General features: G+C 57.0%; 2 protein-coding genes across 2 annotated transcripts in view; one reads left to right on the top strand and one right to left on the bottom strand.

The window, feature by feature from the left end:
- ADIPOR2 (adiponectin receptor 2) overlaps positions 1 to 3,421 on the top strand; it is a 68,134-nt gene extending 64,713 nt beyond the window's left edge. Inside the window, exon 8 of the mRNA XM_056117879.1 lies at positions 736 to 3,421. Coding sequence (XP_055973854.1) covers positions 736 to 864 — 129 coding nt within the window. The 3' untranslated portion in view covers positions 865 to 3,421. The remainder of the gene's footprint in view (positions 1 to 735) is intronic.
- Positions 3,422 to 9,760: 6,339 nt separating this feature from the next.
- The window catches only part of CACNA2D4 (calcium voltage-gated channel auxiliary subunit alpha2delta 4), a 127,118-nt gene continuing 109,691 nt past the window's right edge, over positions 9,761 to 27,187 (bottom strand). Inside the window, exons 30-38 of the mRNA XM_056117767.1 lie at positions 21,363 to 21,433; positions 19,440 to 19,515; positions 18,244 to 18,296; positions 18,056 to 18,111; positions 17,788 to 17,808; positions 14,890 to 15,007; positions 13,692 to 13,801; positions 10,797 to 10,879; positions 9,761 to 9,904 (exon numbers count right to left, since the gene is read on the bottom strand). Coding sequence (XP_055973742.1) covers positions 9,761 to 9,904; positions 10,797 to 10,879; positions 13,692 to 13,801; positions 14,890 to 15,007; positions 17,788 to 17,808; positions 18,056 to 18,111; positions 18,244 to 18,296; positions 19,440 to 19,515; positions 21,363 to 21,433 — 732 coding nt within the window. The remainder of the gene's footprint in view (positions 9,905 to 10,796; positions 10,880 to 13,691; positions 13,802 to 14,889; positions 15,008 to 17,787; positions 17,809 to 18,055; positions 18,112 to 18,243; positions 18,297 to 19,439; positions 19,516 to 21,362; positions 21,434 to 27,187) is intronic.

Genomic DNA, 27,187 nt, shown 5'->3' with positions numbered 1-27,187 from the left:
CTCAGTCCTGGTATTTGGGGTAGGGGCGGGGGAGCAGGGCTGTGCCCATCGCAGCTTCCTCCTGGCTCCTGTGCTCGGAGATCGCTGCCGGCGGGGCTCAGGGGCCATCCGTGGTTCCGGGGTCCAGCCTGGCCGTGTCTGCTGCTATACCCGCCGCACTATTTCCCCGGCCCCTCTGTTGGATCCACTTGTGACTTGAAAGGACGCTTAGGTTCTGTGTGGTTGGTTTTTTGACATAGCATGGTATCTACTGAATTCTAGAATCTCAGAACTAAAGAAAACTAACAGTTCACATGTTTCTCGGTTCTACCTAGCCCTGGAAATCCCCTTAGATTGTCCAGAGCACAACATTGCTCTGTTGTTGAGTGCGGGACAGAAATGTCCCCGAGCGTCGTGGAAGACATCGCTGTGTCTCCCTAACCCTGCTGCTGAGCCTCAGGGTCCTGCAGGGCTCTGCTGTCAGCAGGAGGGTGTGTAATCTGCCCCTCGGCTGATTTTATATCTAGAGCTTAGTAGCAGCACCTTGATTTCTTTGAGAACAGCTGGCTCCCTCTCAGCAGAATCTGATCCGTCTACCGATACTCCAGGATCAGTGGGCACCTCGAATTTGAGCTCTGTTGTGGCCCGCTACTCGGCCTAAATGATTCCAAGACTGTAGCTAGCAGCCTTTCAATAATGCATGGGCTTCTTTTCTCTGTCCAAACCGGTTTCTTTTTTCTCCTTCCATGTCTCCAGTTTCACTCCCATCAGCTGTTTCACATCTTCGTGGTCGCCGGCGCTTTCGTGCACTTCCACGGTGTCTCCAACCTCCAAGAATTCCGTTTCATGATCGGCGGAGGCTGCAGCGAAGAGGACGCACTGTGATCGCAGCCAGCAGCCAGGGATGTGGCCCCTGACGCAGGCCTGCGTGCCGCAGGCCCCCGTACTGGAGCTTGGTGCCCGTGCTAGAGGAGCCCCCCACGCGACAGCCTCGCGGGCTCTGTGCCGCCCTAGGGACTCCACGTGATCACGGCTGAGAAGAGAAAAACACAAATAAATCATACCTCAAAGGATGGAGTGCATCAATTTGGAGGAAAGGAGGAATGGCCCCTGGCCCACACCCTGACGTCGTTCTGAGATCTACCACTTGAGGGCTCGGCAAGACCCTTTGCAAACTGGCTTCTGATCCATATCTTATTTATTTGTAGAAGATGGGGCAACAGTTCAGATGGTGGTTCTTCTCCTTAAAACAATAATACAACCAATTTAGGTGAACATTTATATCCTATTAAGGGGTGGGAGTATGATTTTAGATGTTCTTTTGAAAGAACAACGAAATTAATGTAAATAAGATTTCTAATTTACTGTTTAAATGAGAAATTTATATAAATGTTTAAAACCTAGGGGCAGGGGAGGGAGGGGGAATTTTTGTATAGGACAAAACATGCAAGTACCACACACTGTTTAAATTTTGCACAAAGTGACTGTAGGGAGATCAGGTGGTGGCCCCGGGATGTCTAATGCCTTGGTGCGCCCAGGTGCCTTCTGAAGGCGGGCACCCTTTGGACTCCAGCGGGGCAGAGCGCGCAGCGGGCCCGAGATCGAGGGAAGCGGTGTGTTTCTCGGCGGAAGCAGCGTGCGAGTGGCTGGCAGGCTGTTTCAGATCAAGGCTCTGGGGGAGGCGTCACTGGAGAGAACGCTTCGTGTTCTGTGCCTGTTGCCGACCCTTCCTGGGGAGTCAGTTTCTGCCACCGAAGGGGTGTTGGAGACAGTGGGGTGGAGAAACTCGGACACGTTAGCACAGGTGCTGGTCTGTTTCTTTCCTGCAGAGCTGATTCCGTCTGTGGCATTTCGGGGGGTATCTCAGCCGATTGGAAGATGCGAGTTTTCTGTATCCTGCTGTGGAACTCTGGAAATCTCTGGAAATTTCCCTCTGTTGAAAATCACTGCCCAGACGACACCTCTTCCTCCTAGGAATGCACAGGGATGTGTCCTTGGCAAGATAGTGCCTGGCGTGCAACCAGTTGCTAAAGAGCTTCTAACCTGTTCACATGCCCCCTGAGCTCGTCCATGTTTGCTGGAGAGCACTTCTCCTGGAGTAGGAAAGAGAGATTTCATCTCTGGCACCTGGTCGAACAGGAAAGCCGACCGAGAACTCTTGTCAAGTAGGATCCTCCCCCACCGTGACTTCCTAAAGTTCCTTTTCCCCACCCGCCGGGATACCTTGGTGAAGGAAGTTTAAAAGGGAAACGTGCAGGTGATTGCTGCGAAACGTGGTGGTGTCCTTAAAGTTAAGTCTCTGAAGAGCTGTTAGAATTACAGCAGGATTGCTCATGTCCCTTTATAGCGGTAGCAGGAGGGGCTTGGCTCGGAATTCTGATCCTTCATCATAGGGGAACCACCAAAGTAGCACTTGAGTCTTGGGTTCCTTCCTATCGCCCAAGACATCAGATCACTAAGTTCGATCCTGGGGACTGGCATCCTTCAGTGGGCGATTGGGAGTGTAGGAATGGTCTTTTCTTCTGCCGGTCTAGAGTTTTCTCTGTTATTTTTCTCCTTGCGCTCCTTCTGGTCTCCCGCAGAAGCCAGGGAACCAGGGAGGAGTCCAGTGTAGAACTTGGGAAAGAGTATTTCAGTTCTGGATAAGGTCACTGCCCGGGGTGCTAGGTGGACCCAGCAAAAAGACTCTGGGTGAACTGGTGCAGTGCCTGACAGAATCAAGAGCAGTGTTGACTCCCGAGGGGAGAGCAGTGGCCATCTGAAGGGAAGTGCTCTTAGTTGCATGGAAGCCGCAGCACATACCAGAAGCCAGACTTGCTCTTTGGTCTTGCACTTTGGGATACAGGGTCTAAGATGCAACCCTGTAACGCCACCGATAGAAGGAGCAGAGTCTGGGCCCAGGACCCCACACCCCAAAGGCGGGGCTGAATCCGGTTCAACATAGCACAACCATTAGAAAAACACGAACTAAATTAACATCAACAACGTGTCATCCAGTAAAATCTCCCTCTTTAGGGTGTGTGTGTGAGTGTGTGTATGTGTGTGTGTGCCCATTTCTCTGCGTGTGTGTCTGTGTGCGACTTACTACCAACAGCCTCGATGTGCACTTGGTCCTACAGTGCTCGCTGAGAACTCTCACCAGGTTGGCGCCTGAATGCCTTACTCTCAGCAACTAGAGGCTTGCTTGCTCTTTGTAGTTTTAATTTACGTCTTTGGCCCTTGGCTGGGTAGGACCTCTACAGCTTCGTTCTTTGACCGTTAAATAGTGGCCTTTTTCAGTATTTCCCCCCTCCCCTTTCTAAATCGCTGAAGCCACAAAGCACATTTCAGGGGAGCAGCGGAGGTTGGGTTCCAAAAAGGCATCTGTGTGATGGTTTCATTTGCCATGGGATTTCTCTACTTGCTGTATTCTCAACTTCTAATAAAAGAACCAAATAGCATATGAACTTGGGTGTTTATTTTGGACTGCCTCCAACTTACCTAGCTGCATCTCATTTTAAAGCCTTATTTTAGACACTTGAGACATTTCAAACACTTCCAGTCGACGTGAATCAGAGAAATGCACTGTCCTCCTGTTCTTAATCAGTTTGCTCACGCGGACACCAGTAACATCTGACAACAAATTGTGAGACTTGTTACTGTTTTTGGCATATTGAATATGTCACGGGGAGCTTGCCAGGCTTTGCCGTGTGGGTGAGATACTCCTGGTAGCTTGCCGGGCTCTCCGAGAGGGGAGGAATCGAACCCGGGTCGGTCATGTTGGCCGTGTGCAAGGCAAATGCCTCACCCACTGTGCTATTGCTCCAGCCCATCAGAGAAATGCTTAAGCCTAATTTGACTTTTTCTCAGTATTAACTGGGTCTGAATCCCTAAATTGAGAGAATGGAGGAGCTAGCTTTAAGGTTTTACTTTTTATTTAAAAAATGAAAAGTTTATAGAAATAATATCTGGAACATTGACATTTTATACAAAAAGATTTGTTTAGCCTCTAATATAATTAAAGCTCTACCCTACCCCCATTAACTGATCTCCTAGGTGAGGAAGCGAGCATAGAAAGAGTCTGGGACTGAAGCGATGACACAGCGGTCATTTGTCTTGCACGTAGCCGATCCAGGTTGTTTTCCAGCATTCCATATGGTCTCTGGAGCACTGCCAGGAGTCATTCCTGAGTGCAGAGCCAGGAGTAACCCCTGAGCATTGCCGGGTGTGACCCAGGGAAAAAAAAGGCAAAGTCTGACTTCTGTACTAGATGAAAATTATGATTGAAGTTTTATTTATCTTAAATGTTTTTTCGGTTAGCCCTTTTTTTATCTAGCTTAAGAAAGAATTCCAGGGGGCTGGAGCGATAGCACAGCGGGGAAGGCGTTTGCCTTGCATGCGGCCGACCTGGGTTCAATTCCCAGCATCCCATATGGTCCCCTGAGCACCGCCAGGAATAATTCCTGAGTGCAGAGCCAGGAGTAGCTCCTGTGCATCGCCAGGTGTGACCCAAAAAGAAAAAGGAAAAAAAAAAATTCCCTTACCTAAATCACCTTTGCCCCAGATTTGGTCGGAGAAGGAAAGAAATTGAGGGCGAGATGGAGAGTAGATGGGAGCTTGGGGTGGCTCGGGGGCCAAGGTGTTTGGGGCAGGACGTGGTATGGTTCAATTATCCAGACCAGAGCCACCTACATGAAGACATCTGAACTTTAAATTGTGCCTGTGGAGCTGGAGCGAAAGTACAGCTGTTAGGACACTTGTCTTGCATGAGGTTGACCCAGGTTCGATCCCCAGCATCCTACGTGGTCACCTGGGCTCAGAGCCAGGAATAATCATGGGAATTTCCAGTATTTGGGTAAATGTTATCTTCTCGGTTCTCGTTTTTCAAAATAGTTATGACTTAAATGATTTCCCCCAGGGATAATCTGATGTATATGACAACAGATCATACTTTACTCCCGATGAAAAAAAAGCATGACTGTTTTTCCCTAGTCTTTTGACTAGGAAAGAGATGTGTATGTTTCCTCACAGGTGTTGTCTGTAGAATAAAGGGGTCTCTAATGATATTTGAATTTTGACTTCACAGAATGCCAAGACTCTACTATTTCAAATTTATCCCTGCAGTACTATCTTCTCTCTAGAATATTTGGCTTCATGGGGGCTGGAGCGATAGCAGAGTGGGGAGGGCGTTTGCCTTGTACGCAACTGATCTGGGTTCAACTCCCAGCATCCCATATGGTCCCCTGAGCACCGCCAGGAGTAATTCCTGAGTGCAGAGCCAGGTACAGTAACCCCTGTGCATCGCCGGATGTGACCCAAAAAGCTAAATAAATGAATGAATGAATATTTGGCTTTAGCTGTAAGCAAATTTGGAAGGAAACCTCCTCTTCATGAACTATTGGTTAGATATTTTGTGCCTTCAACTATTTGACTTGGTGAAAACATGGGGAGTTTGGTTCTTGGAACTTCTGTTTGTGTTGGCTTGGAGCATGAAGTGGGAATTGAGGGGAGCAGGGGACCCAGCTCTTGAACCCGATGCCTCCTTCCTGCCCACCTCATTCCTGCTGCACCATGCTCCCTGGGAAACTGCCTTCAGAACCCCATTCTGCCACTTGCCAGAGACAAGTGCAATTAACTTCCTAGCCTCCATTTTATCACCGGATAAAAGAAGGTGAATGTGTCTTTCAAATCATGCACTGTAGCACTGTCCCCCCGTTGTTCATCGATTTGCTCGAGCGGGCAGCAGTAACATCTCCATCCAGAGACTTGTTGTTACAGTGTTTGGCTTATTGAATGTGCCGTGGGGATCTTTCCAGGCTCTGCAGTGCGAGTGGGATACTCCTGGTAGCTTGCCGGGCTCTCCGAGAAGGACAGAGGAATCAATCCTGGGTCGGCCGCGTGCAAGACAAACACTCCAGCAAATCATACTGCCCAAAGGAAGGGGAAGGGGAGGTGAAGGGACAGGTGACAACATTTTATGACTGAAACCCAATCATAAACAACTTTGTATCTCACGGTGATTCAGTAAACTTTTTAAAAATTAGAATAAAAAAGCTGAATGAAATCGCGCATCGTTCACTGAGATGCTTGTGAATCAGTGGTGGTTTGTCAGACCCCGAATCCTTGCTCTAGTTTTCCCCTTTTCCCAGTTTTCCTTTTTGACTGATTCCTTGCCTTCCCGAACCCAGACTTTACTTAGCATTCTGAACTGGTTGGAGCCACTGGGAGCCCTCCTGATAAAATACAACACTGGGTGGCTCGGTGGTTAGAACTTTTGATACTGGGCCTGACCGCAGTCTTTGATTCATTAGGCAAAGGAAGAGGCCAGGGGTCAGGCGCTTCCTCGCATGGAGCTGGCCCTGGTCTGATCCCTGGCCTCACAAACCTAAAACCAGCGGAGCGGGGGAGAAGCTTCTGTCCCGCGAATTGAACTTGGCTCCCTTGAAACCAAGGTGCTGGCGCTTTCGCTGGAGCCGGGCTGCCACCTGGTGGCCTTTAGTGGTTATGCTCAAGGAGTAAGTCCCACCTGCAAAGGCAAAACGCTCGCAACATTTTGATTTTTTCGTTCAAGGTTTAAGTCCAGCAGGTTGAACAGAAATGTTTTTCCTCTTCCGACGGGGTACTCCCCGCCTTGGCCTGCCTATAGAGGTCAGGAGCGGCCGGCATCTCCTTAACTTGACCTTTTCCTGGGACACGTGGGTCTCCAAGTTGTGCTCAGCGGCTGATGGTGGCTCCTGGCGCTTCTCAGCCAGTTGTGCTAGGGGTTCAGTGCTTCCGTGGTTTAATGCTGGGAAGAAGGTCCAAGGGTGCAGTTCTTTTGGGGCCCCGTTGATCTCCGTGGGCCCCACAAGTGGCTTAGGTGAGGGGGATCGGAGAGAGACCGTCACTTTCTCCCATTCCGCCTCTGCCACCCGGGACCCAGGGTTACTGGGTTCTTGTCTCGCCTTGCAGAAAAGAATTTCAGGAGGAGACGAGCAGTGAAGTAGGAACAGATTTTATTTTATTTAAGTGGGAGAGTAGAGAGTACCGTGCTCAAGAGAGACCGTGGGCTTCTCCAAGGGCAGAGAGAGCCCCCACACACATACCCGCATTAGGCAGGAAAGTCCACATCTCAAGGGGGGAGATGTGGGCGCCACATGTGCTCGGCCACGCGGGCACAAGCAGCACATGGGCTCGGGCAGCACAAGCGCCCTTCCTTTGTCCAAAGTGGCTTTTATAGGGGTTTTCCAACCTGCCCCCCCCCCCCCCCCCCGCCCCGTTGGGCTTCTACCTAGGTCAAGTCGGCTGTTAGGGAGGTCTGCCAAGTGGTGATGGTCTTCTTTGAAATTCCTTTCCTGGCCTTTTGTTTCTGCTGGAGCTTCTGTCGGGATGGGGGTCCAGCCTTCTCAGGGTCTGTTGCTGGCCAGGTAAAAGTCTTAGCAGGCTTTAGTTCCTGTTTCCTGCAAAGTTGCTTTTTGCAACTTCTGGGGTGCCTATAGCATTGTTTTCCAGGAAACTCTTTGCCATTGGCTTGAGGGAGGGGCCTTCCCTATCTGCATCATTGTGATTAATTGGGTCAGTTTGCCTGTGTTTGGGGCCAGGGTGGAGAAGCCACTGGCGGGTGGGGAAGGGAATTCAGCTGGGGAGGCTGTAAGTCTGCATGGCATGTGCCCTAGGCTTGATTTTTCTATGGCTGAGATTAAATTTGTTTGGAAATGCTCTTCCTTGAATTGGAGAGATGAGCTGTTCATGGGCTGGAGCGATAGCACAGCGGGTAGGGCGTTTGCCTTGCGCTCGGCCGACCAGGGTGACCTGAGTTCGATTCCTCCACCCCTCTCGGAGAGCCTGGCAAGCTACCGAGAGTATCTCGCCCGTACGGCAAAGCCTGGCAAGCTCCCCGTGACATACTCAGGGCTTCTTGACGTGCCGGGGACAGAGCCCAGGAGCAGAGGAGGGACTTCTTCAGCCTTCTCACCCTCTGCCCAGTGGACACTGGTGACCTTGACTTAGCCACCTAATCTCTTCATCCCTCCATTGAACAAGGTAAAGTAATCCCGGTTAATATGGAATTACCGCTGACTTCCATATGCCAGGCCATTTGGAGCCCATGATATGAATAACACTTAGGCCTCACAATCTTCTTTTAGTTACCTAGAGCCCGTTTTCAACATCAAGCTTGTTTTCTGGTCTGACGGTAGGAGGCCAACAGAAGTCGCTCCTTAAGCCGGTGGTTGTAAGGTTTCCATGCGTTGATGAGCTTTTATTTACCTGGCCCGTGGAGCTATTCCCGGCATTCTTCTCCCACTGAAACTGTGTGAATGAGCTTGAGTCAGCCCCTTGTTCTCCCTGAGGCGATGCAGGACTTGGGGGAAATCAATAATTGGGGTCATTCGAATACCCTGATGCTCTTCGCTGTGTGTGAAGTATAGAGAGGTGCTCTGCTGGTGAAACAAAATGCCCAGGGCCCCTACCGCCATCGCACTGGCCTCGGCTGACTCCTTGGAGGCTGACTAAATGAAGGAGCCGAGGCCACCCCTGGATTTCAGTGCTCTACTGCCCTTCAGTGTTACTGCCCTGACAGCGACAGTGAGAACTTTCTAGGAGCCAGGTTGAAGGAGCGGGGGTCCCATCAGGCCCCTCGGGATTCTGGAGGAAGTGCTTCTGTATGGCGTTTCAGGCAGAGACCTCTTTCCAGGAGGACTGCAAATGAGAATGTTCCAAGAAAGTTCCCACCCGGGAGAGAGAGCCCGTGGCCAGGAAAACCATGATGGGACCTAGACCTACTGGGAAGTCCGGCTTTCGCTGAGCCTCAGGGGAGCCCACCCCGTAGCTCTGTGAAGGATGGCTTTTCCCCTGGCACCAAGACCATCTCAAATAGGATTACTTATTAAATGATTATGATTTTATTTATTAAATGCTTTTTAATACTCCTGGCTCTCCCCTCAGGAGTTATTTCTGGTGGCGCTCAGGGGACCCTATGGGATGCTGGGGGCATCCAACCCAGGTTGGCCATGTGCAGACCAAGTGCCCTACCCACTGTGCTCTCTCTCCAGCCCCTGCAATTCTGTTAAGATAGTTTCTTGTGTACACAATGCCAACACCACACCCATCGTCACAGTCAAGATGAGTTTTACAAGTTTAAGTAGCTTGTGGAGAGCGCACAGTCACATTGCTGTAAAAGGAATTAATGCTTGTCTGGGTTCTGAGTCTTCCCAATTATTATTACGATTCACTTTCTCTTTCCCACCCCTCCCAGAACCCTCCCCCACCACACACACACACACACAATCTGAACTTTTGCTAGCAAAGTGAGTCTCTACTATAATTTATTCACTTTTTTTGGCTTTGGGGGGGGGCGGTTCATGTCACACCCAGCGATGCATAGGGGTTACTCTTGGCTATTTACTCAGGAATTACTCCTGGCAGTTTCCTGGGGAACTGCATGGGATGCCGGGGAATGAACCCGGGTCGACCGCATGCAAGGCAAAGGCCCTACCCGCTGTGCTATCACAGCAGCCCCTCATCTTGTTCACTTTTCTGGTAACTTTTAAGTCCAGGTTAGATTTCACTGTAACCATCCCAGGCTTGTTAGGAAAAGCCAACCCTTTCCTTGGCCGCGTCTGGCTGTCTGGGGAATCACTGGGGTTAAGCTCTTTAGTCTTGCGCTTAACTCACACACATTGAGCCTTGCTGGCTTCCTAAAGAGAGCGGAGGATGACAACCTGATGGAAACTTGGGCTGGGTGGTAGCGGACGCCCCGGGAGGCCTTTGGGAGGTGGTTTCCGGTTCCATTCAGCAGGAGGTGCTGATGACTTTGCTGACTTTAGACTGTCTCCAAGCCGAGGGGACACTGGTTGGGCGTCGACGACAGCAGCGGGGCCAGCCACACCCAGGCGCACAGCGACAGCAGCAGCAGCGGGAGGGATGCCGAGGTGGCTGATGCGCCCCCACAGTCCTGCGCGTTCTCCTGCGGGCCCGGGACAGAGATGAGAGGGCGACCTGGGCAGCAGGGAATGGGGGCTCGGGACATGGGGTGAATCTCTGCGGAGAGAAGCTTCCAGAAAGCGAAGGGCACACTGGGCCTTTCCTGGGACCGTCCACCAAGCAGTGCTCAGGGGGCCCAGGGCCCCGCCCTCCCAGGGGCTCTCGGCCTGTGCGTCCAGCGGTTCAATACAAGGGCCCGAGGATGCGGTGCTGGCCGTGCGCACGTGTGGGTACCACGGCGCCAACTCACGCACCTCAACCCCTGTGCCATCTCCGGCCCACAAGGGCACTAGAGGCTGCCCACACATTCGCACCCCCCACCCCTCTCCCCAACACACACACACACACACACACACACACACACACACACACACACACACATGCGCGCGCGCCTGGGAGTCACTTTGTTGTATTTGTGCCATACCCGGTGATGCTCAGGGCTCTGTGTTCCGGGATCATTCCTGGCTATGCTCCAGGGTGGGGTGGGGGGGACCCTGTGGGTTCGAACCCCGATCGGCCCCAGGCAAGACCAGCGACCTCCCCGCTTGACTATTTCTCTGGCCTCAAGTCGGGGAGTCACTCTTGGTCGTGTGCTTAGAATGACCAGGGAAGCGGTTAGCGCTGGGGGTTATCTCTGGCTTGCGGTGGAGGCTGGGTCCCCCCGGTTCCAGCTATGAAAGCTTCCCCGTGCGGGGCAGAGGGGCGCTCTGCCAGGTGCCCTCGAGTCCAGCAGCAGCTTCTGCACAACACGGGCCTGGGCAACAAGGCCCAGGGCGTCCCCGTGCCCAGGGGCGCCCCACCGACCCGCGTGGAGTCTCCGTCCCTTCCCACCCGCGCGCCCAGGCACGGGGCATGCGGGGTGAGGCGCAGCCCACCTCCGGGTGGAAAGCATGGCAGGAGTCGGGCCGCCGCCGGGGCCTCCGCGAGCGCAGCCGGTCACACTGGGCCGAGGCATTGTGTGCGGGTTCGTCAAGGCCAACGCTGCTACGGAGGGGTTCTAGAAGGGGCCGCGCCTGCTTGGAGTTCTAGGAGGGACTGCTCCCACATGGGGTTCTAGAAGGGGCCGCGCCTGCTTGGGGTTCTAGGAGGGACAGCTCCCACGTGGGGTTCTAGAAGGGACTGCGCCTGCTTGGGGTTCTAGAAAGGGCTGCACCTGCTTGGGGTTCTAGAAGGGGCCGCGCCTGCTTGGGGTTCTAGAAGGGGCTGCTCCCGCGTGGGGTTCCAGAAGGGACTGCGCCTGCTTGGGGTTCTAGGAGGGGCTGCGCCTGCTTGGGGTTCTAGAAGGGGCTGCTCCCGCGCGGGGTTCTAGAAGGGGCCACGCCTGCTTGCGGTTCTAGGAGGGGCTGTGCCTGCTTGGGGTTCTAGAAGGGGCTGCTCCCGCGCGGGGTTCTAGAAGGGGCTGTGCCTGCTTGGGCTTCTAGAAGGGGCCGCGCCTGCTTGGGGTTCTAGGAGGGACTGCTCCCACGTGGGGTTCTAGAAGGGGCTGTGCCTGCTTGGGGTTCTAGAAGGGGCCGCCCCTGCTTGGGGTTCTAGAAGGGGGCCGCGCCTGCTTGGGGTTCTAGAAGGGGCCGCGCCTGCTTGGGATTCTAGGAGGGACCGCACCTGCTTGGGGTCCTAGAAGGGGCTGCTCCCGCGCGGGGTTCCAGAAGGAACCGCGCCTGCTTGGGGTTCTAGAAGGGGCCGATCCTGCTTGGGGTTCTAGGAGGGGCTGTGCCTGCTTGGGGTTCCAGAAGGGACTGCGCCTGCTTGGGGTTCTAGAAGGGGCCGCGCCTGCTTGGGGTTCTAGAAGGGGCTGCTCCCACGTGGGGTTCCAGAAGGGACCGCGCCTGCTTGGGGTTCTAGAAGGGACCGCACCTGCTTGGGGTTCTAGAAGGGGTCGCGCCTGCTTGGGGTTCTAGGAGGGGCCGCGCCTGCTTGGGGTTCTAGAAGGGGCCGTGCCTAGAAGGGACCGCGCCTGCTTGGGGTTCTAGAAGGGGCCGCGCCTGCTTGGGGTTCTAGAAGGAACTGCGCCTGCTTGGGGGTCTAGAAGGGGCCGTGCTTGCTTGGGGTTCTAGAAGGGGCCGCACCTGCTTGGGGTTCTAGAAGGGACCGCCCCTGCTTGGGGTTCTAGGAGGGGCCGCGCCTGCTTGGGGTTCTACAAGGGGCTGCCCCCACACAGGGTTCTAGAAGGGGCTGTGCCTGCTTGGGGTTCTAGGAGGGACCGCACTTGCTTGGGGTCCTAGAAGGGGCCGCTCCCGCGCGGGGTTCCAAAATGAACCGCGCCTGCTTGGGGTTCTAGAAGGGGCCGCACCTGCCTGGGGTTCTAGAAGGGGCTGCGCCTGCTTGGGGTTCTAGGAGGGGCTGCTCCCGCGCGGGGTTCTAGAAGGAGCTGCGCCTGCTTGGGGTTCTAGAAGGGGCCGCGCCTGCCTGGGGTTCTAGAAGGGGCTGCGCCTGCTTGGGGTTCTAGGAGGGGCTGCTCCCGCGCGGGGTTCTAGAAGGAGCTGCGCCTGCTTGGGGTTCTAGAAGGGGCCGCGCCTGCTTGGGGTCCTAGGAGGGGCCGCTCCCGCGCGGGGTTCCAGAAGGGGCTGTGCCTGCTTGGGGTTCTAGAAGGGGCCGCGCCTGCTTGGGGTTCTAGAACGGGCCGCTCCCGCGCGAGGTTCTAGAAGGGACCGCGCCTGCTTGGGGTCCTAGAAGGGGCCGCGCCTGCTTGGGGTTCTAGAAGGGGCCTCGCCTGCTTGGGGTTCTAGGAGGGGCCGCGCCTGCTTGGGGTTCTAGGAGGGGCCGCTCCCGCGCGGGGTTCCAGAAGGGACTGCGCCTGCTGGGGTTCTAGAAGGGGCCGCGCCTGCTTGGGGTTCTAGGAGGGGCTGCTCCCGCGCGGGGTTCCAGAAGGGGCTGCGCCTGCTTGGGGTTCTAGAAGGGGCCGCGCCTGCTTGGGGTTCTAGGAGGGGCTGCTCCCGCGCGGGGTTCCAGAAGGGGCTGCGCCTGCTTGGGGTTCTAGAAGGGGCCGCGCCTGCTTGGGGTTCTAGAACGGGCCGCTCCCGCGCGAGGTTCTAGAAGGGACCGCGCCTGCTTGGGGTCCTAGAAGGGGCCGCGCCTGCTTGGGGTTCTAGAAGGGGCCGCGCCTGCTTGGGGTTCTAGGAGGGGCCGCGCCTGCTTGGGGTTCTAGGAGGGGCCGCTCCCGCGCGGGGTTCCAGAAGGGACTGCGCCTGCTGGGGTTCTAGAAGGGGCCGCGCCTGCTTGGGGTTCTAGGAGGGGCTGCTCCCGCGCGGGGTTCCAGAAGGGGCTGCGCCTGCTTGGGGTTCTAGAAGGGGCCGCGCCTGCTTGGGGTTCTAGGAGGGGCTGCTCCCGCACGGGGTTCCAGAAGGGACTGTGCCTGCTTGGGGTTCTAGAAGGGGCTGCTCCCGCGCGGGGTTCCAGAAGGGGCTGCGCCTGCTTGGGGTTCTAGAAGGGGCCGCGCCTGCTTGGGGTTCTAGGAGGGGCTGCTCCCGCGCGGGGTTCCAGAAGGGACTGCGCCTGCTTGGGGTTCTAGGAGGGGCCGCGCCTGCTTGGGGTTCTAGGAGGGTCCGCGCCTGCTGGGGGCATCACTTGCAGCCCCAGGAGCGCGGCAGGGCCAAGGGGCAGCACCTGGGGCCTGGAGGAAGGGCGGGAGCCCAAACAGTGCTCGGTGGACCCGAGGAGGGGGTGCGGGAGGGGATGGAGGGGGAGGGTGTGAGCGTGGAGTGGGGGTGGGCGGGGCCCTGGCCTCCCGGCCCCCCGCCCCCCTCCACCCCGCGACCCCGGCGGGAGGATATATCTGACTTCCGTGGGCGCCCGCGGGACGAGCGGGCCGTCGCAGGCGCACGCGGGCCCGGTGGCCAGGAGCAGGAGGTCGCTGCGCGGGACCTGGCGCATCGCGAAGGCCCTGCGGGGACAGGGTCGGGGCGGAGGGGCACATCCGCTCGCCCGGGCGAGGGTGTCCGGGGGTGCGCTTGGGGCAGTGACGGGGGGCGGGGTCGAGGCGCGCACGCAGGGTCGGGGGGTGACAGTCGGGGGAACCCACGGGGACGCGGCAGTGCCCCTGACGGCCGCCAGGTGGCGCGCGCCGCACACGGCGGAGGCTGGGCCAGCCACGGGTGGGTCCGAGGACCCGGGGCTTTGCGGGCCGGACCCCCTCGGGGGTGTGCGCGCGGCCCTCCTGGCATGGGCTGCAGTCGTTACGGCTCCATGCTCCAAGGAGGCTGGAAGATCGCGGCTGGGATGTAGCAGGACCCTTGTGCACGACACGGGCCTGGGCAACAAGGTTCTTTGGGGGGGCTGGGGGAGGGTGGGATACGGACAGGGTGGGGATGCAGACCCCCAGCAGCGCGCCCCGAGATACTGGCTAACTCAGCAGACTGGACTGGCCAGTCTGAGCGCTCGGGCCTGAGGACGCAGGCGTGCTGGGCTGGTTCCTCTGCGCTGGGGGTCCGGACGCTCGGTGGTGGTGGCCCTGACTGCTAGGCTCTCTGGTCCCCAGAGGCAGATTTCGATTGAAATCTGTTTGATTTTTGATTATCAGAAGACCTACCGTCTACGTTCAGAGAACTGACGCATAACAACAGCTCATACCTGTGTGCGTGTGTGGGGGGGGTGGGGGGTTCTACTCCCCTAGGGCCATGCACAGACATCTAGATTTGCCAGATGTGCCCCCCCCGCCCCTCCCTGCAGCTGCACAGGTCCCCAGGGAAGGGCCAACCTGTCCTTCCTGCCCTGGTTTCCAGCCCTGTCCGTGAGGGAGGGGTGCCGGGAAGCTGACATGTCTAGGGACCCTTGTTCTGCCCCCAGAATGGGGCCCTGTGGCGGGGCGGTCTTGCTGGCCCGGAGTGTGGCCTCTGGGTCACTCTCCCAGGCCCTGCTCTGCCCACTGTCCCCAGAGGCCCCGCGCCAGGGCCTGGGCCTCAACTCACGTGTCCTTGACTAGGGGAAGTGGGGCCCCAGCACCCCAGCCCTAAATGTCCCCGCAGGCCTTACTTCCGGCAAGCACCACACTCGATGTCCCCATGGGCCTGCGGCACGGCTGTCTGGTGCACGAAGACGGGGTACTCCGTGTCGCAGGGCTGCAGGACCTGCTGCTTCTGCTGCTTGTGGGCTGCGGGGAGGGAAACTGGGTGGAGAAAGGGCCTCACCCTGGGGGCCGCCACCAGGCCTGTGATGGGCGCGGGGTCCCCTCCTGGGAAAGAGGTTCCCGCCTTTGTAGGTGGCTCCCACGTTAGAAGTTCCCGGGGCTGAGCTGAGGGAAAAGGGGCTGGAAGTGGGGCAGTGGGTTCCGGAGCGCCCGGTGCTCTTGGGTGGGGCTCAGCGGGATGTTTGGTGACCCCATTGCCCGCCACCCTCAAGGCTTCGCTCAGCCCGCTTGTCCAGACGTGAGGGTGGGCAGAGGTCTGGGGAGACACAAGCCCTTCACAGCAGGTGCAGAGAGCCAACGTCCGTCATCATCTCATGATGCAAAAAATTGGGATAAATTGGTTGGTGAGATTAAAGAAGGAAAATGAAAAGAAAATTGGAGGGTGATGCCACTCAAAAGAAATGATTTCAGCAAATCTATTCAGATGGTTCTGATGAAGTGAAATGTGCCATGAACAACGACAAAAAAATCGTTTATGGAGTCTGGTGGTAGCGTTTTGGGTACCAACTGATCTGATATAGATAAAAGAAAAGCAAGTTGAGGGGCTGGAGCGATAGCACAGCAGGGAGGGCGTTTGCCTTGCACACGGTTGACCTGGGTTCGATTCCCAGCATCCCATATGGTTCCCCGGAAACCACCAGGAGTAATTCCTGAGTGCACGAGCAGAAGTAACCCCTGAGCATCATCGATGAGTGTGGACACCCCCCCTCAAATAAAAGAAAAGCAAGTGGAAATTAATCCTCCTGATGATATGGAATGAAAAAAAAAGTACTAAATAAATTTTATATATATGTGTGTGTGTGTATATATCCTATTATGACATCTTATTATCTCATTCCTACTTTGGACAAACTGGCAGGCTACCGAATGTAACCTGCCCACACGGCAGAGTCTGGCAAACTCCCCGTGGTGTACCCAATATGTCAAATACCAGTAACAATGATGGGTCTCATTCTCCTAAAGAGCCTTGAATATAATCTCAGGGCTAGGATGAAGGAGACGTTACTGGGGCCTGCTCGAGGCAATCGACGATTAACAGGATGATTTGTGATTTGTGATTTGTGATATATTTAAGACCCTGAAGGGTCTCACACTCTCCGTGGTGTGCAGGGCGTCTCTCCAGGGTGGCTGGTGTACCCTGCCTGGGAGTGCAGAGCTGGGGGCCGGGCCAGGCCACAGAGGGGGCTGTGGCCCTGCGTGTGTGTTTGTGGGTCGTCCCCTCAGGAAGGCGCCGGACAGTGGAGGGGGCGCAGGCCACAGCAAGCAGGGGCCCGGAGCAGCAGGCTGAGGGTTGGGTGGCGCCTGTTCAGGGCAGCCCGGTCCCTTCCTCTCAGGACTCCTCTGAGCGGGGCGGGGCTGCGGCCCCCTTTAGAGAGCCCTGGCGTTGGGGGTCGGGGTCACAGGGTGGCAGCGGGTCCTCTGGGTTCCTGACTCAGCCGGAGCGTGGCCTTTCCACAGGCCACAGAGTCCCCAGCAGGAGGAAGAGCCTGGGGGTCAATCATGGTCTGTCCCCTCAGGGGTCCTGGCCAGGGCCTGGCCAGGGGCCTCTTCCTCTGCAGACCCAGGGCCCGCCTGGCCACCCGCCCCCGGGCCCCGTGGCAAGGACGTCACCTCACCAGGCCTGGCGTGTGGCTTCGAAGGTCAGGTCGTGAGAGAAGCACCAGCCCCGTGCTCTGTGCCCGAGGATAGGGCTGACAGGCCAGCTGGGCGGGAACGGGGAGCCCAGGAACCAGGCCAGGGCAGTGGATGCCGCCAACGGGCCCAGGGGGAGATGAAACCACTGACAGCGTGGGGAGCGGTCAGGGTCCAGTCCCCCTGCTCCGGGCAGGGCAAGGGGGGCGGGACATGGGGACTCTGGGCACCTGGTTCCTGTCACACAGCCCGGGGGCCTGTGGACTCCCCTGGTGCAGTGTCCTGTGAGGGAAGCGATTCCGAAAGGAGCTGGAGGCAGGCGGAGTTGCCCGTGGTGGGGAGAGTGAGCCCAGGCCTCTTCCCGGTGCTCAGGATGGGATGTATTGGATGTATGGGATGCCGGGGATCGAACCCAGTCCAGATGCATCCACGGCAAGTGCCTTTCCCACTGTGGCCCCAGCCCCTGGCCCCGCTGCCAGGAGGAGGCTGCCGGCCTGAGCCAGCTCCCTGCGAGAGCCCCTGGAAATGTATTTTTATCTGGAAGCCAAACCCTGAGCCAAGCTGGGTGGGTGGCGCAGTCCAGGTGGAGGAGAAGTTTCCAGAACCTTCATGAAGGGGGACAGGGAGGCCGATAAGGGGGGAAATTGGGGGCCCTATAATGTGTGGCTACCACAGCAGAAGACAGAGTCTTTCTCCGAGGCGTCCGTCTCTGGGGGGGGACCGACTGGGTGAGACTGAGCTCTCTGCTTTGTTTCCAGGGAACGCGGGGATGCCTTCTCGGGCGCCAGCTTCATGGTCTGACCAACTGGAACCGAGCAGGGCAGAACCCTTGAGCCGGGCACCACTGTCCCCTGCTTCGTGGGTGACCGAATGGCCACTGCTCACCTGCGTCCAGCCGTCACCGGCCACGTCACCCAGAATGTTCCCTCAGGTGATGGCCATACACGTTGGGCTGGACTCCCGGGGTCTGGGCTCCCCACAGCCCCCTGGAAATGGTGCTTTGACCTGGGAGGGGTCTATGAGTTGGGGAGGGGAGGTCCCAGGAGGGGACGGGCTGGGACAGGCCCTCCGAACTCTGGGACGCCCCGGCCCGCGGGGTTGATGCTACTTACAGTGATGGAAGACAGCCTTGGCTGCCAGGACACCGGGGGATGAGTGATGTCACGGCGGCATGTCGTGGGACAGGAGTGTCGCGAGGCGGAGAGGTCACATGGGAGGTGGGTGACTCGGGAAGCATGAAGTGGCCGGAGATGTGATGGGACACGCAGGGGTGAGGGGAGCGGGGAGCGAGAGAAGGGTGATGAGAAACGGGAGAGGAGGATGAGGTCAGAGCAGTGACCGCCCGGAGCTGCCCAGCCCGAGGGTGGGACAGATACTCACCCTCGGCCCCGCAGTGCACGTTCCACAAGCCCCAGACACCGCCGTCCAGCACGGACCTGCAGGACGCGGCCTGACTCGCCGCAGGCCCCCAGCCCACTGCCCCGGCGCCCCTGCCTACGAACCGGAGAGGGAGGGGCCCACACGACCCGCGGGACCTGCCCCCGCCCCGGTGTCCATGCCCCACTCACGGCAGAAGCTCCATCAGCAGCCACCTGGCGGCACTCAGGAGGGCAGAGAGTGGCTGGGGAGGACGGGACAGCTGTGAGCCCGAGGCCACAACCCCCAGGGGCTCTGCAGCTGCCCCCAGGGCCCGCACACCCTGGCATCCTGATCTGGTGATCCGGGTGCCCTCGGGGGAAAGGCCCAGTGCCCCTAAAGTGACAGGCTTGTGGCTGCATTTGGGGACGGGCAGTAGCAATGGGGAGCAGGGGAGGTAATGGGCTCCTTTCTTTCTTTCTTTTTTTTTTTTTTGCTTCATAATCTTTTTATTTTCTTCTTTATTTTCTTTGATTTTTTAGATTCTCCTCTAGATTCTCCTTTTTCTGAGTTAATTTAGCCAAACCAATCTTTCCTGGACTAATATATATTTTTTCAAGCCAGGTGTTATTTTTATTGCTCTAAAATCAAGTGATGAGGTCATGCAGATTCCATTCCTATGGAGTTCACATTCTTTTTTTTTTTGTTTGTTTGTTTCTTTTTTTTTTTTTTACAGTTGTAGATTTACAATTTTTTGTGCTTGGGTTTCGATTATACAATGATCAGATACCCATCCCTCCACCAGTGCCCATTTTCCACCACCATGGATAATATCCCTCCCACTCCCATCCCCCCATCCCCCCTGTCTCTGTGGCAGGGCAATCCCCTGTGTTCTCTCTCTCCTTTTGGGTGTTGTGGTCTGCAAAAGAGGCATTGAGTGGCAAACATGTTCAGTCCATAGTCTACTTTCGACATGCATCTCCCCTCCTGGGAGGATCCTCCAAACAATGGGCTCCTTTCTTTACTGGGTTTCTCTCTCTCTCTCTCTCTCTTTTTTTCTTTTTGCTTTTTGGGTCCCACCCGGCGATGCACAGGGCTTCCTCCTGGCTCTGCACTCAGGAATCACTCCTGCCGGTGCTCGGGGGACCCTATGGGATGCTGGGAATCGAACCCGGGTCGGCCGCATGCAAGGCCAACGCCCTCCTTGCGGTGCTAGCGCTCCAACCCTTTAGTAGATCATTTTGCGAGCTGCGCGAACGATTCCCCTGGAGCCCCAGAGGGGACACGCTGGCCCAGGCAGGAGGGGGCGCAGCGCACATGGGGTGGATGTGACGGATGTGGGGTCAACCCCAGGGCTGAGTCAGGAGTAGGCCTGGCGGGCCGGGCGGGGGAGGTAGGGAGCACTCACGCTGAGCAGCGGCCGGGCAGCGCTGGGCTGCTGGCTCCAGGCCTCGCACATGGCTTGGTAATCGTACATGGTCACCCTGCAAGAGGGAGCAGGAGAAGTGCGTGTGTGTCCCCCCCTTCCCATGGTGGCCGGTCGGGGCAGGGCTCCTTCCTGTGCGGAGGCAGGACGGGGAGGTAGCGATGGAGCCCGAGAGAGGCCAGAGCCGAGGTGCAGCCCTGCCTTGGGGGCTGTGTGGGGCCTGGCGCCACAGGACCCCCTGAGCCCCGCTGGGAAGGCACTGCCCCCTGAACTCAGGAGCCAGCGCAGAGTCCATCCCTGCACTTTCCTCTAAAGAAAGCCGGAAGCAGAAGCGCATGGCCCTGAGCCACGCTCGCCTCCTGCCCCGTCTGCTTTTGAAGCTTAGGGGCTTGCCGTGTGTGTCGCTAGTTATTTTATCAATTTATTTATTTGGGGGGCTTGAGGTCACACACGGTGGTCCTCAGGGATTGGTCCTGCACCTGGGGCCTGGTGAGCCCCAGGATGCTGGGCACCGTGTTAGCTCAGCTGTGCGTGAGGCAGAAAAAAGCCCTGACCACTGTACTATCCTGCTCAGGGGCACGCCTGGCCCTGCACTCAGGAATCGCTCCTGCTGGTGCTTGGGGGACCATATGGGACGCTGCGGATCGAACCTGCGTCTGCAGCAGGTGGTCCTACCTGCTGCGGTGTGTGTGGCTCTCCTCCCTCAGCGGGTTTTAAAATTTTGATGTAGGGGCCGGAGCGATAGCACAGCGGGTGGGGCGTTTGCCCTGCATGTGGCCGACCCGGTTCCAATCCCCGGCATCCCGTAGGATTCCCCAAGCACTGCCAGGAGTCATTCCTGAGTGCAGAGCCAGGAGTGACCCCTGAGCATTTCTGGTGTGACCCAAAAGGCAAAAATAAATAAATAATAAAATTTTTATGTAATTAGCTTATGACGGTGTCAGTTTCCCAACCCTGGTCTGTGGATGCAGCAAAATGACCCCAGTGATTCTCATCACCATCCACCTTACTGTTTTTTGTGATGAGTCTTCAGATTTATTCTTCCAAGCAATGCCCAGATATGCCAGAGTTGTGTTAACTATCGGCACCTTGCTTTATTATTATTATTAATAATAATAATATTGCTTTCTGGATCACGCCCAGCAGTGCACAGGGGTTACTCCTGCCTCTGCACTCAGGAATTCCTGCTCTCCTGGTGGTGCTCGGGGACCCTATGGGATGCTGGGAATCGAACCCGGGTCGGCTGCGTGCAAGGCAAACGCCCTCCCCGCTGTGCTATCGCTTCAGCCCCTGAATGTTCCTTTTTTAGGACTTACTTCATTTATTTTATTTTTCTTGTTTTGGTTTTGGGTCACACTCAGTAGTACTCTGGTGTTCCTCCTGGCTCTGTGCTCAGGGCTCATCCCTGGCTGTGCTTAGGGGACCGTAGGGGATACTGGGGATCCGATCCGGGTCAGCTGTACTATCTCTCTGGCCCCGGGACTTGCTTACTTTATGTCTGGAAGTTTGTATCTTTTGGCTCTCTGCCTCCATTTTGCCCACCACTGCCTCTTCACAACACTCTCGTGATGGAGTGTTTTGGGGGCCTCCCAAACCATGTCAGGATGCCCAGGGTGTTGGCCAACAATTCTTTTCACACTGGCCAGAGGGTTTAATGTTCAGGCTTGGTGATACTTCTGCTGTGGGCAGCCTCTGGGAGCACCCCTTACAGTGCTTGGGGGGCTTCTGCAGTGCTGGGGACTGAACCTTGAACACAGTGAAGAGACACCCCAGCCCTTCCTGTGCCCTGCACGCCCCCTTCCTGTGGCGTTTTGCGATCAGGATCCCAGATCTGTCCAAACGATTTAGCGTCACCTTCTGCCTTCCGGTATCTGTTCAGACTGGAAAGAGGCCTGTCCCACTTACCGGCGGAACGCCCCCACGCTGAGCAGCTGGGTCATGAGCGCACCGTCCACCTCCCCCAGAAATCTTCCCATCTGTGAGGACAGAGAGGGGGAGAGGGAGAAAGAGAGAGGGAGAGAGAAAGAGGAGAGAGAGAGGAGAGAGAGGGGGAGAGAGGTGAGAGAGGGAGAGAGAGAGGAGAGAGAGAAGAGAGGGAGAGAGAGGAGAGAGGGAGAAGGAGAGAGAGGAGAGAGGGAGAGGGAAAGGGAGAGAGAGGGAGAGAGGGAGAGAAAGAGGAGAGAGAGAAGAGAGGGAGAAGGAGAGAGAGGGAGAGAGGGAGAGAGGAGGTGGGGGAGAGAGGGAGAAAAAGAGAGAGAGAAGAGCGGGAAAAGGAGAGAGGAGAGGGAGAGGAGAGAGAGGAGAGAGGGAGAGAGAGAAGAGAGAGAGAGGGAGAGAGAATGAAATTTCCCACCTTAGCCCAGGCTTGTTTCTGAGCCCAAGTTGAAGATTCTCTTCAACATGACCAGAATCAAGTGATCAAGTTCTCCCCACCGCCCTCCTTCCCTAACACACCCCCGCCGTCTCCTTTCTCCTTCTGTGTTTTCTTAGCCCGAAGCTGGAGTCCATTCTTGACCATGCAACCAGTCCTCGGCAGAGTCCGATTTCTTTTCCCAAGGTCCAGACTTCCCCCCGCAGCCGCACGTAGGCAGCTTCTGGGAAACTTGCTGGTCTGGGACCCGGAGTGCCCGCCTGTCTGTGTGCGCGCGTGTGTGCTGATGCCGGGTGAGCGCATCAAGTGTTTGGTTCTGTGAGCGACGGTCAAATGCCGTGTTTGGGGGGGGCAGCATGGGGATCCCGCGGCCAAGGGGGTGGGCGGACCCTGAGCTGCTCGCCTTCTCCCTCGCCCCCTCCCGGCCCACATCCCCACAGTGTGACTGTCCTCCACGCTCTCCCACCCGTATCCCCACAATCAATAACCGATAATCAGTGTCTCCCCTTTCCCACCCCCTGGGCATGACCTTGTGCAGCTTGCACCTCCCGCCCCAGCCGGGTCAGCTGCCCGCCCACCTTGTAGTTGGGCCGGAACCACGTGCTGCCAACCCAGCGGGCTCTCGCCAAGAACAGAATCGGTCTCTGTCCTTCCCTGCCTCCCCACCGGCCCTGGCTAGACCCCCTCGAGGTCGCCTGCTGTCCCGCTGACAGCAGCACTTCTGCCTTCACCCTGCCCCAGGCCGTGCTTGGCCGCCCACCCCCTGCTCTGCCTAGGGTGCTCCTCCCTGACATGCGTGTCCCCCAGCCCAGCCCCGGGGCGGCGGAGGACCTGACCTTCTCGTCCTGCTCCCAGGAAGCCTTTCTGACCTCCCCCTGCCTCTGTCCTGGGAAAGAGCCGCGGGAAAGCCGGGTGCTGGAGGTGATGAGAGGTTTGGGGGTCTGAGCAGGCCAGGCCCTCTGCGCTGAGGGGCCACAGGGGCTGCACAGAGGAGCCGGGGGAATCGGGGGCCAATGGCGGAAGGATAGTGAGGGGCAGCTCATCGCCCGTTCTAGGGGGGGGGGTCACACCTGGCGATGCACAGGGGTTACTCCTGGCTCATGCACTCAGGAATTACCCCTGGCGGTGCTGGGGGACCATATGGGATGCTGGGAATCGAACCCAGGTCGGCCGCGTGCCAGGCAAACGCCCTCCCTGCTGTGCTGTCGCTCCGGCCCTAATGATGCTGCCCAAGGGGTTGCGGAGTCCCCGGAGTCCTTCCACCCAGGGTGGCCCCTCCTTCCTGGGGCAGTCCTTTGCAGAACTTCCCAGAGGGAGTGAGGGACAGGGGGTCAGTGTCCCCACGCCTGTGCCTGGGGAGAGAGCAGCGGAATGGTCGCCAGGCTGCTGCCGGGACTGGCCAGTGCCCACAGGCCTCGTTCTAGGCCTTTTGCCTGCAGCCCTGTTGTTCGGACTCTGGTTCCGGGACAGAAATCCCTGAGAGTCAGGCAGAAAGTGGGTAAGAAGGCAGGTGCTTCTGCAGCCGTTGTGACCTGGGGATGGGGTCGTCAGTGCTCAGGTCATGCCAGGCCTGCACCGCCTTCATCCATTTATTTCATTTTACCTTTTTTTGGGGGGAGGGGGGATGGAGAACACCCTGCAGTGCTCAGAGATTACCCCTGGCTCTGAGCTCAGGGATCGCTTCCAGCGGAACTCGGGGGACCATATGGAATGCCGGGTACGAACCTGGATTGTGTGCAAGGCAAATGCCCTACCTGCTGTACACACTCTCTCTCTCCCTCCCTCTCTCTCTCCTTCCCTCTCCTCTCTCTCTCTCCCTCTCTTTCTATCTCCTTCTCCCCCTTTCTCCCTCCCTCTCTCTCTCTCTCTCTCTCTCTCCCAACCCCACCCCCCCACCTCCTGCCTCATGCATTTTTTTTTTTGCTTTTTGGGTACACCCGGCGACGCACAGGGGTTACTCCTGAGTCTGCACTCAGGAATTACTCCTGGCGGTGCTCAGGGGACCAGATGGGATGCTGGGAATCAAACCCGGGTCGGCCGCGTGCAAGGCAAACGCCCTACCCGCTGTGCTATCGCTCCAGCCCCGCCTCATGCATTTTTTTAAAGTGCAGGAATGAACCTTTAACTATCAAGGCACGACTCTGCGCTTGACAGCAGGACACACTTCCTAGCCGGCAGTTTCATCTGAATGTTGTCAGAGTGAGCTGGAGCCTCAACTAAATGGATTGACCGAATTCCTGACCACGCAAGCCCAATGCCCAAACACAAAGAGGCAGAGGAAGGGGCAGAGGGACTTGGAAACAGGAATGCAGCCCCGGGCAGATGTCCCTGAGGTTCGGGAAGGGCAGGAAGGGTTGCACTGGGCTTGGGTCCCTGGCTGGGGAGGTGCTGTGCCTGCTGACCTTCACGTCCTCGGGGGAAAAAGCTACAGTGGGACCTTCTAGCTTCCCTGCCCTGCCCAAGCCCCTCCACAGCAAACCTCCCCCCTTTTTTTGGGGGAGGGCACACCTGGCTTATTCCTGGCTGTGTGCTTAGGGGTCACCTCCAGGAGACCATCTGGGGGCTGGGGACCAAACCTGGGTTTGCCTTGTGCAAGGCAAATGCCCTCCGTCCTGCACTATCATTCCACTGCCCACGGTCCCCTTATTTATTTATTTATTTATTTATATTTATTTATTTTTAATTAAACGAGTTTTACCGGATCACTAGGAGATACAGTCACAGACTTGCATGCTTGCGTTTCATTCCAACGATGCTCGAGCCCCCTCCCCTCCACCAGCTCTCATTTCTCACCACCCTTGTCCTCAGCATCCAGCCCGCCACCCCCACCCTACCCCACTCCCCGCCTTTGGGGCAGGTGCAGTCCTTCTTACTCACTCTCTGGTTTTGGGCCTTGGGATCTGCGATACAGATACTGCGAGGCCATCGCGTTTGGTCCTTGGCCTGCTTTCAGCAGACATCCCCAGCCTGGGCGATCCCTCCCACTATCGTTTGCTTAGGGTTCTCCTCTCTGTCCTGACTGCGTTTTCCCCCAGCATGTGGGCACAGCCCCCTTTTAAAGCCCCCTCTTGAAGCTTCTGTGTGTGTGTGTGTGTGTGTGTGTGTGTGTGTGTTGGGTATCCACAGGCAGACACCAGGCCCCCGAGTCCTTAGATCCAGGGTCTCAGAGCCACGGTGAAGGTTCATGGAGCTGATGGGCCCTGCCCTAGCTGCTTTCTGGGACTCCCGCTCCGGGGCTCCCAGCCTGTTACTGGCAGGACTCTCTGGCACGAAGGAGCCCTGGGCTGAAAGTGAGGCCCAGAGGCTCTGCCCTGGGACAGGCTGCAGGCTCAGGGCTGGCAAGAGTCCTCTGGCTCTGCCATCAGCTTCTCTGGTCATCCCTGGGCAGGAACGAGGAGCAGGCAGAACCTTCTGGCAGCCGGGAAGGCCAGTAACCCCAGACAGCAGCGCCCACCTGAGAGACGAGGCAGTGGCGCTCAGATGCTAGGAACGTGAGAGTCCCAGTGGGCTTGTCTGGGCGCAGTCAGAGAAACTCGGCTCCCAGAGTTTCTGATTCCTCAGCTGGGGTGGAGGCTGGGAACAGGTAAGTCTCTCCGACTCCCAGAGCCTCTGGGCCTCCCACCTGGCATCAAGGCGGAAGGGGGAGGGAGAGGGAGGCAGGCATGAAGGGTGGGCGTCAGGTAGGCTGGGCCTGGCCTTAATGGTTGGAGGAGGGGACAGGTTTGGGTAGTGGTGGTGGTGATGGTGGTTGTGGTAGTGTGTGCACGTTGTGTGTGTGTGTGTGTGTGTGTGTGTGTGTGTATGAATCTGAGATGTTAGGTGTTTCTTTTTTTTTGGGGGGGGGTCACACCCCACGATGCCCAGGAGTTACTCCTGGCTCTGCACTCAAGGATCACCCCTGGCGGTGCTCAGGGGTCTATATGGGACGCTGGGAATCAAACCCAGGTCGGCCACGTGCAAAGCAACCGTCCTACCCACTGTGCTGTTGCTTCAGTCCCTGAGGTGTTTCTTAATGGTTCCAGTTTCTTGCCAGTCAGCCCGTTTCCTCCACCCTTCTTTTATTTATTTTCTTTTTTTGGGGGGGGGAAGGGGGAGGTCACACCCAGCAATGCACAGGGGTTCCTCCTGGCTCTGCACTCAGGAATTAATCCTGGGGGTGCTTGGGGGACCATATGGGATGCTGGGAATCGAACCCGGGTCGGCCACGTGCACGGCAAATTCCCGCGGTGCTATGGCTCCAGTCTCTCCAGCCTTGTCCTTGAATGTTGACTCGACCTAGTAACTTGCTTTGAGGAAACAGAAGAAAAGGTGGTAGATGTCCGTTCTGAGGTGGAATCCAACAAGACTGGGAGCCCACCTTGCCCTCACTCTCTCTGGCTCTTTAGGCTGAGGAACTGCCGCACTGTGAGCGTCACTGTGTGTGTGTGGGGAGTCTCCATGGCCCCCTAAGTGGTCGGGAGCTCGCCCAACCCTGGCCAACCTTGCCTGCAGCCTGCCTTGAGACCCTGACCCAGAATCATCCAGGTCAGCCACCTCCAGATTGCCGACCCACAGAGGCTGCGAGGGGTAAAGTTTTGCGGTTTTTAAATTGTTGTATTTGGGAGCAATTTGTTATGGAGCAATACTAGCTGCTACAGAGTTGCTGAATTAAGAGGTCTTTTGTTTGTATGCTTGGTTTTTGCTTCGGTACCACACCCAGCAGCTGCTCAGGGCTTAACTCCTGGCTCTGCACTTAGGGGTCACTCCTGGTGGGCTCAGGGGACCATACGGGGTGCTGAGGAATTGAATCCTGGTCAATCGTATGCAAAGCCAGGGCCCTGCCAGCTGTACTATCACTCCACCCCCAAATGAGTTTTTTAGAAGCAGAAACGGATGGTTACACAGTTGCATGATTACCTTTGGAAACTCTTTCTTTCTTTCTTTCTTTCTTTCTTTCTTTCTTTCTTTCTTTCTTTTGCTTTTTGGGTCATACCTGGCGATGCACAGGGGTTCCTCCTGGCTCTGCACTCAGGAGTTACTCCTGGCGGTGCTCAGGGGACTGTATGGGATGCTGGGAATCGAACCCAGGTCGGCCGTGTGCTAGGCAAACATCCTACCCGCTGTGCGATCTCTCCAGCCCCTGGAAACAATTTCTACCGCTGTCTTTGACTCGTTTTCCAAACCAGAGCCTGCACGGGATGCCGAAGAATTGAACCCAGGTTGACCAGATGCAAGCACATGTAGATTCTCCACCACGGAGCTGACAATGTGGCCTTTTTGAAAATGAGGGAATAATATTCCACTGTGAATGATTACCATACTTAAAAAAATCAGTGCATGCATGATCTGTTTTTTTTAAGTGTGGTAATCGTGCACAGTG

Source organism: Sorex fumeus, unplaced genomic scaffold (genome assembly GCF_029834395.1).
Source record: "Sorex fumeus unplaced genomic scaffold, SorFum_2.1 ptg000036l, whole genome shotgun sequence".
NCBI classification, from domain to species: domain Eukaryota; kingdom Metazoa; phylum Chordata; class Mammalia; order Eulipotyphla; family Soricidae; genus Sorex; species Sorex fumeus.
This window is presented reverse-complemented; position numbering and strand designations above follow the sequence as displayed.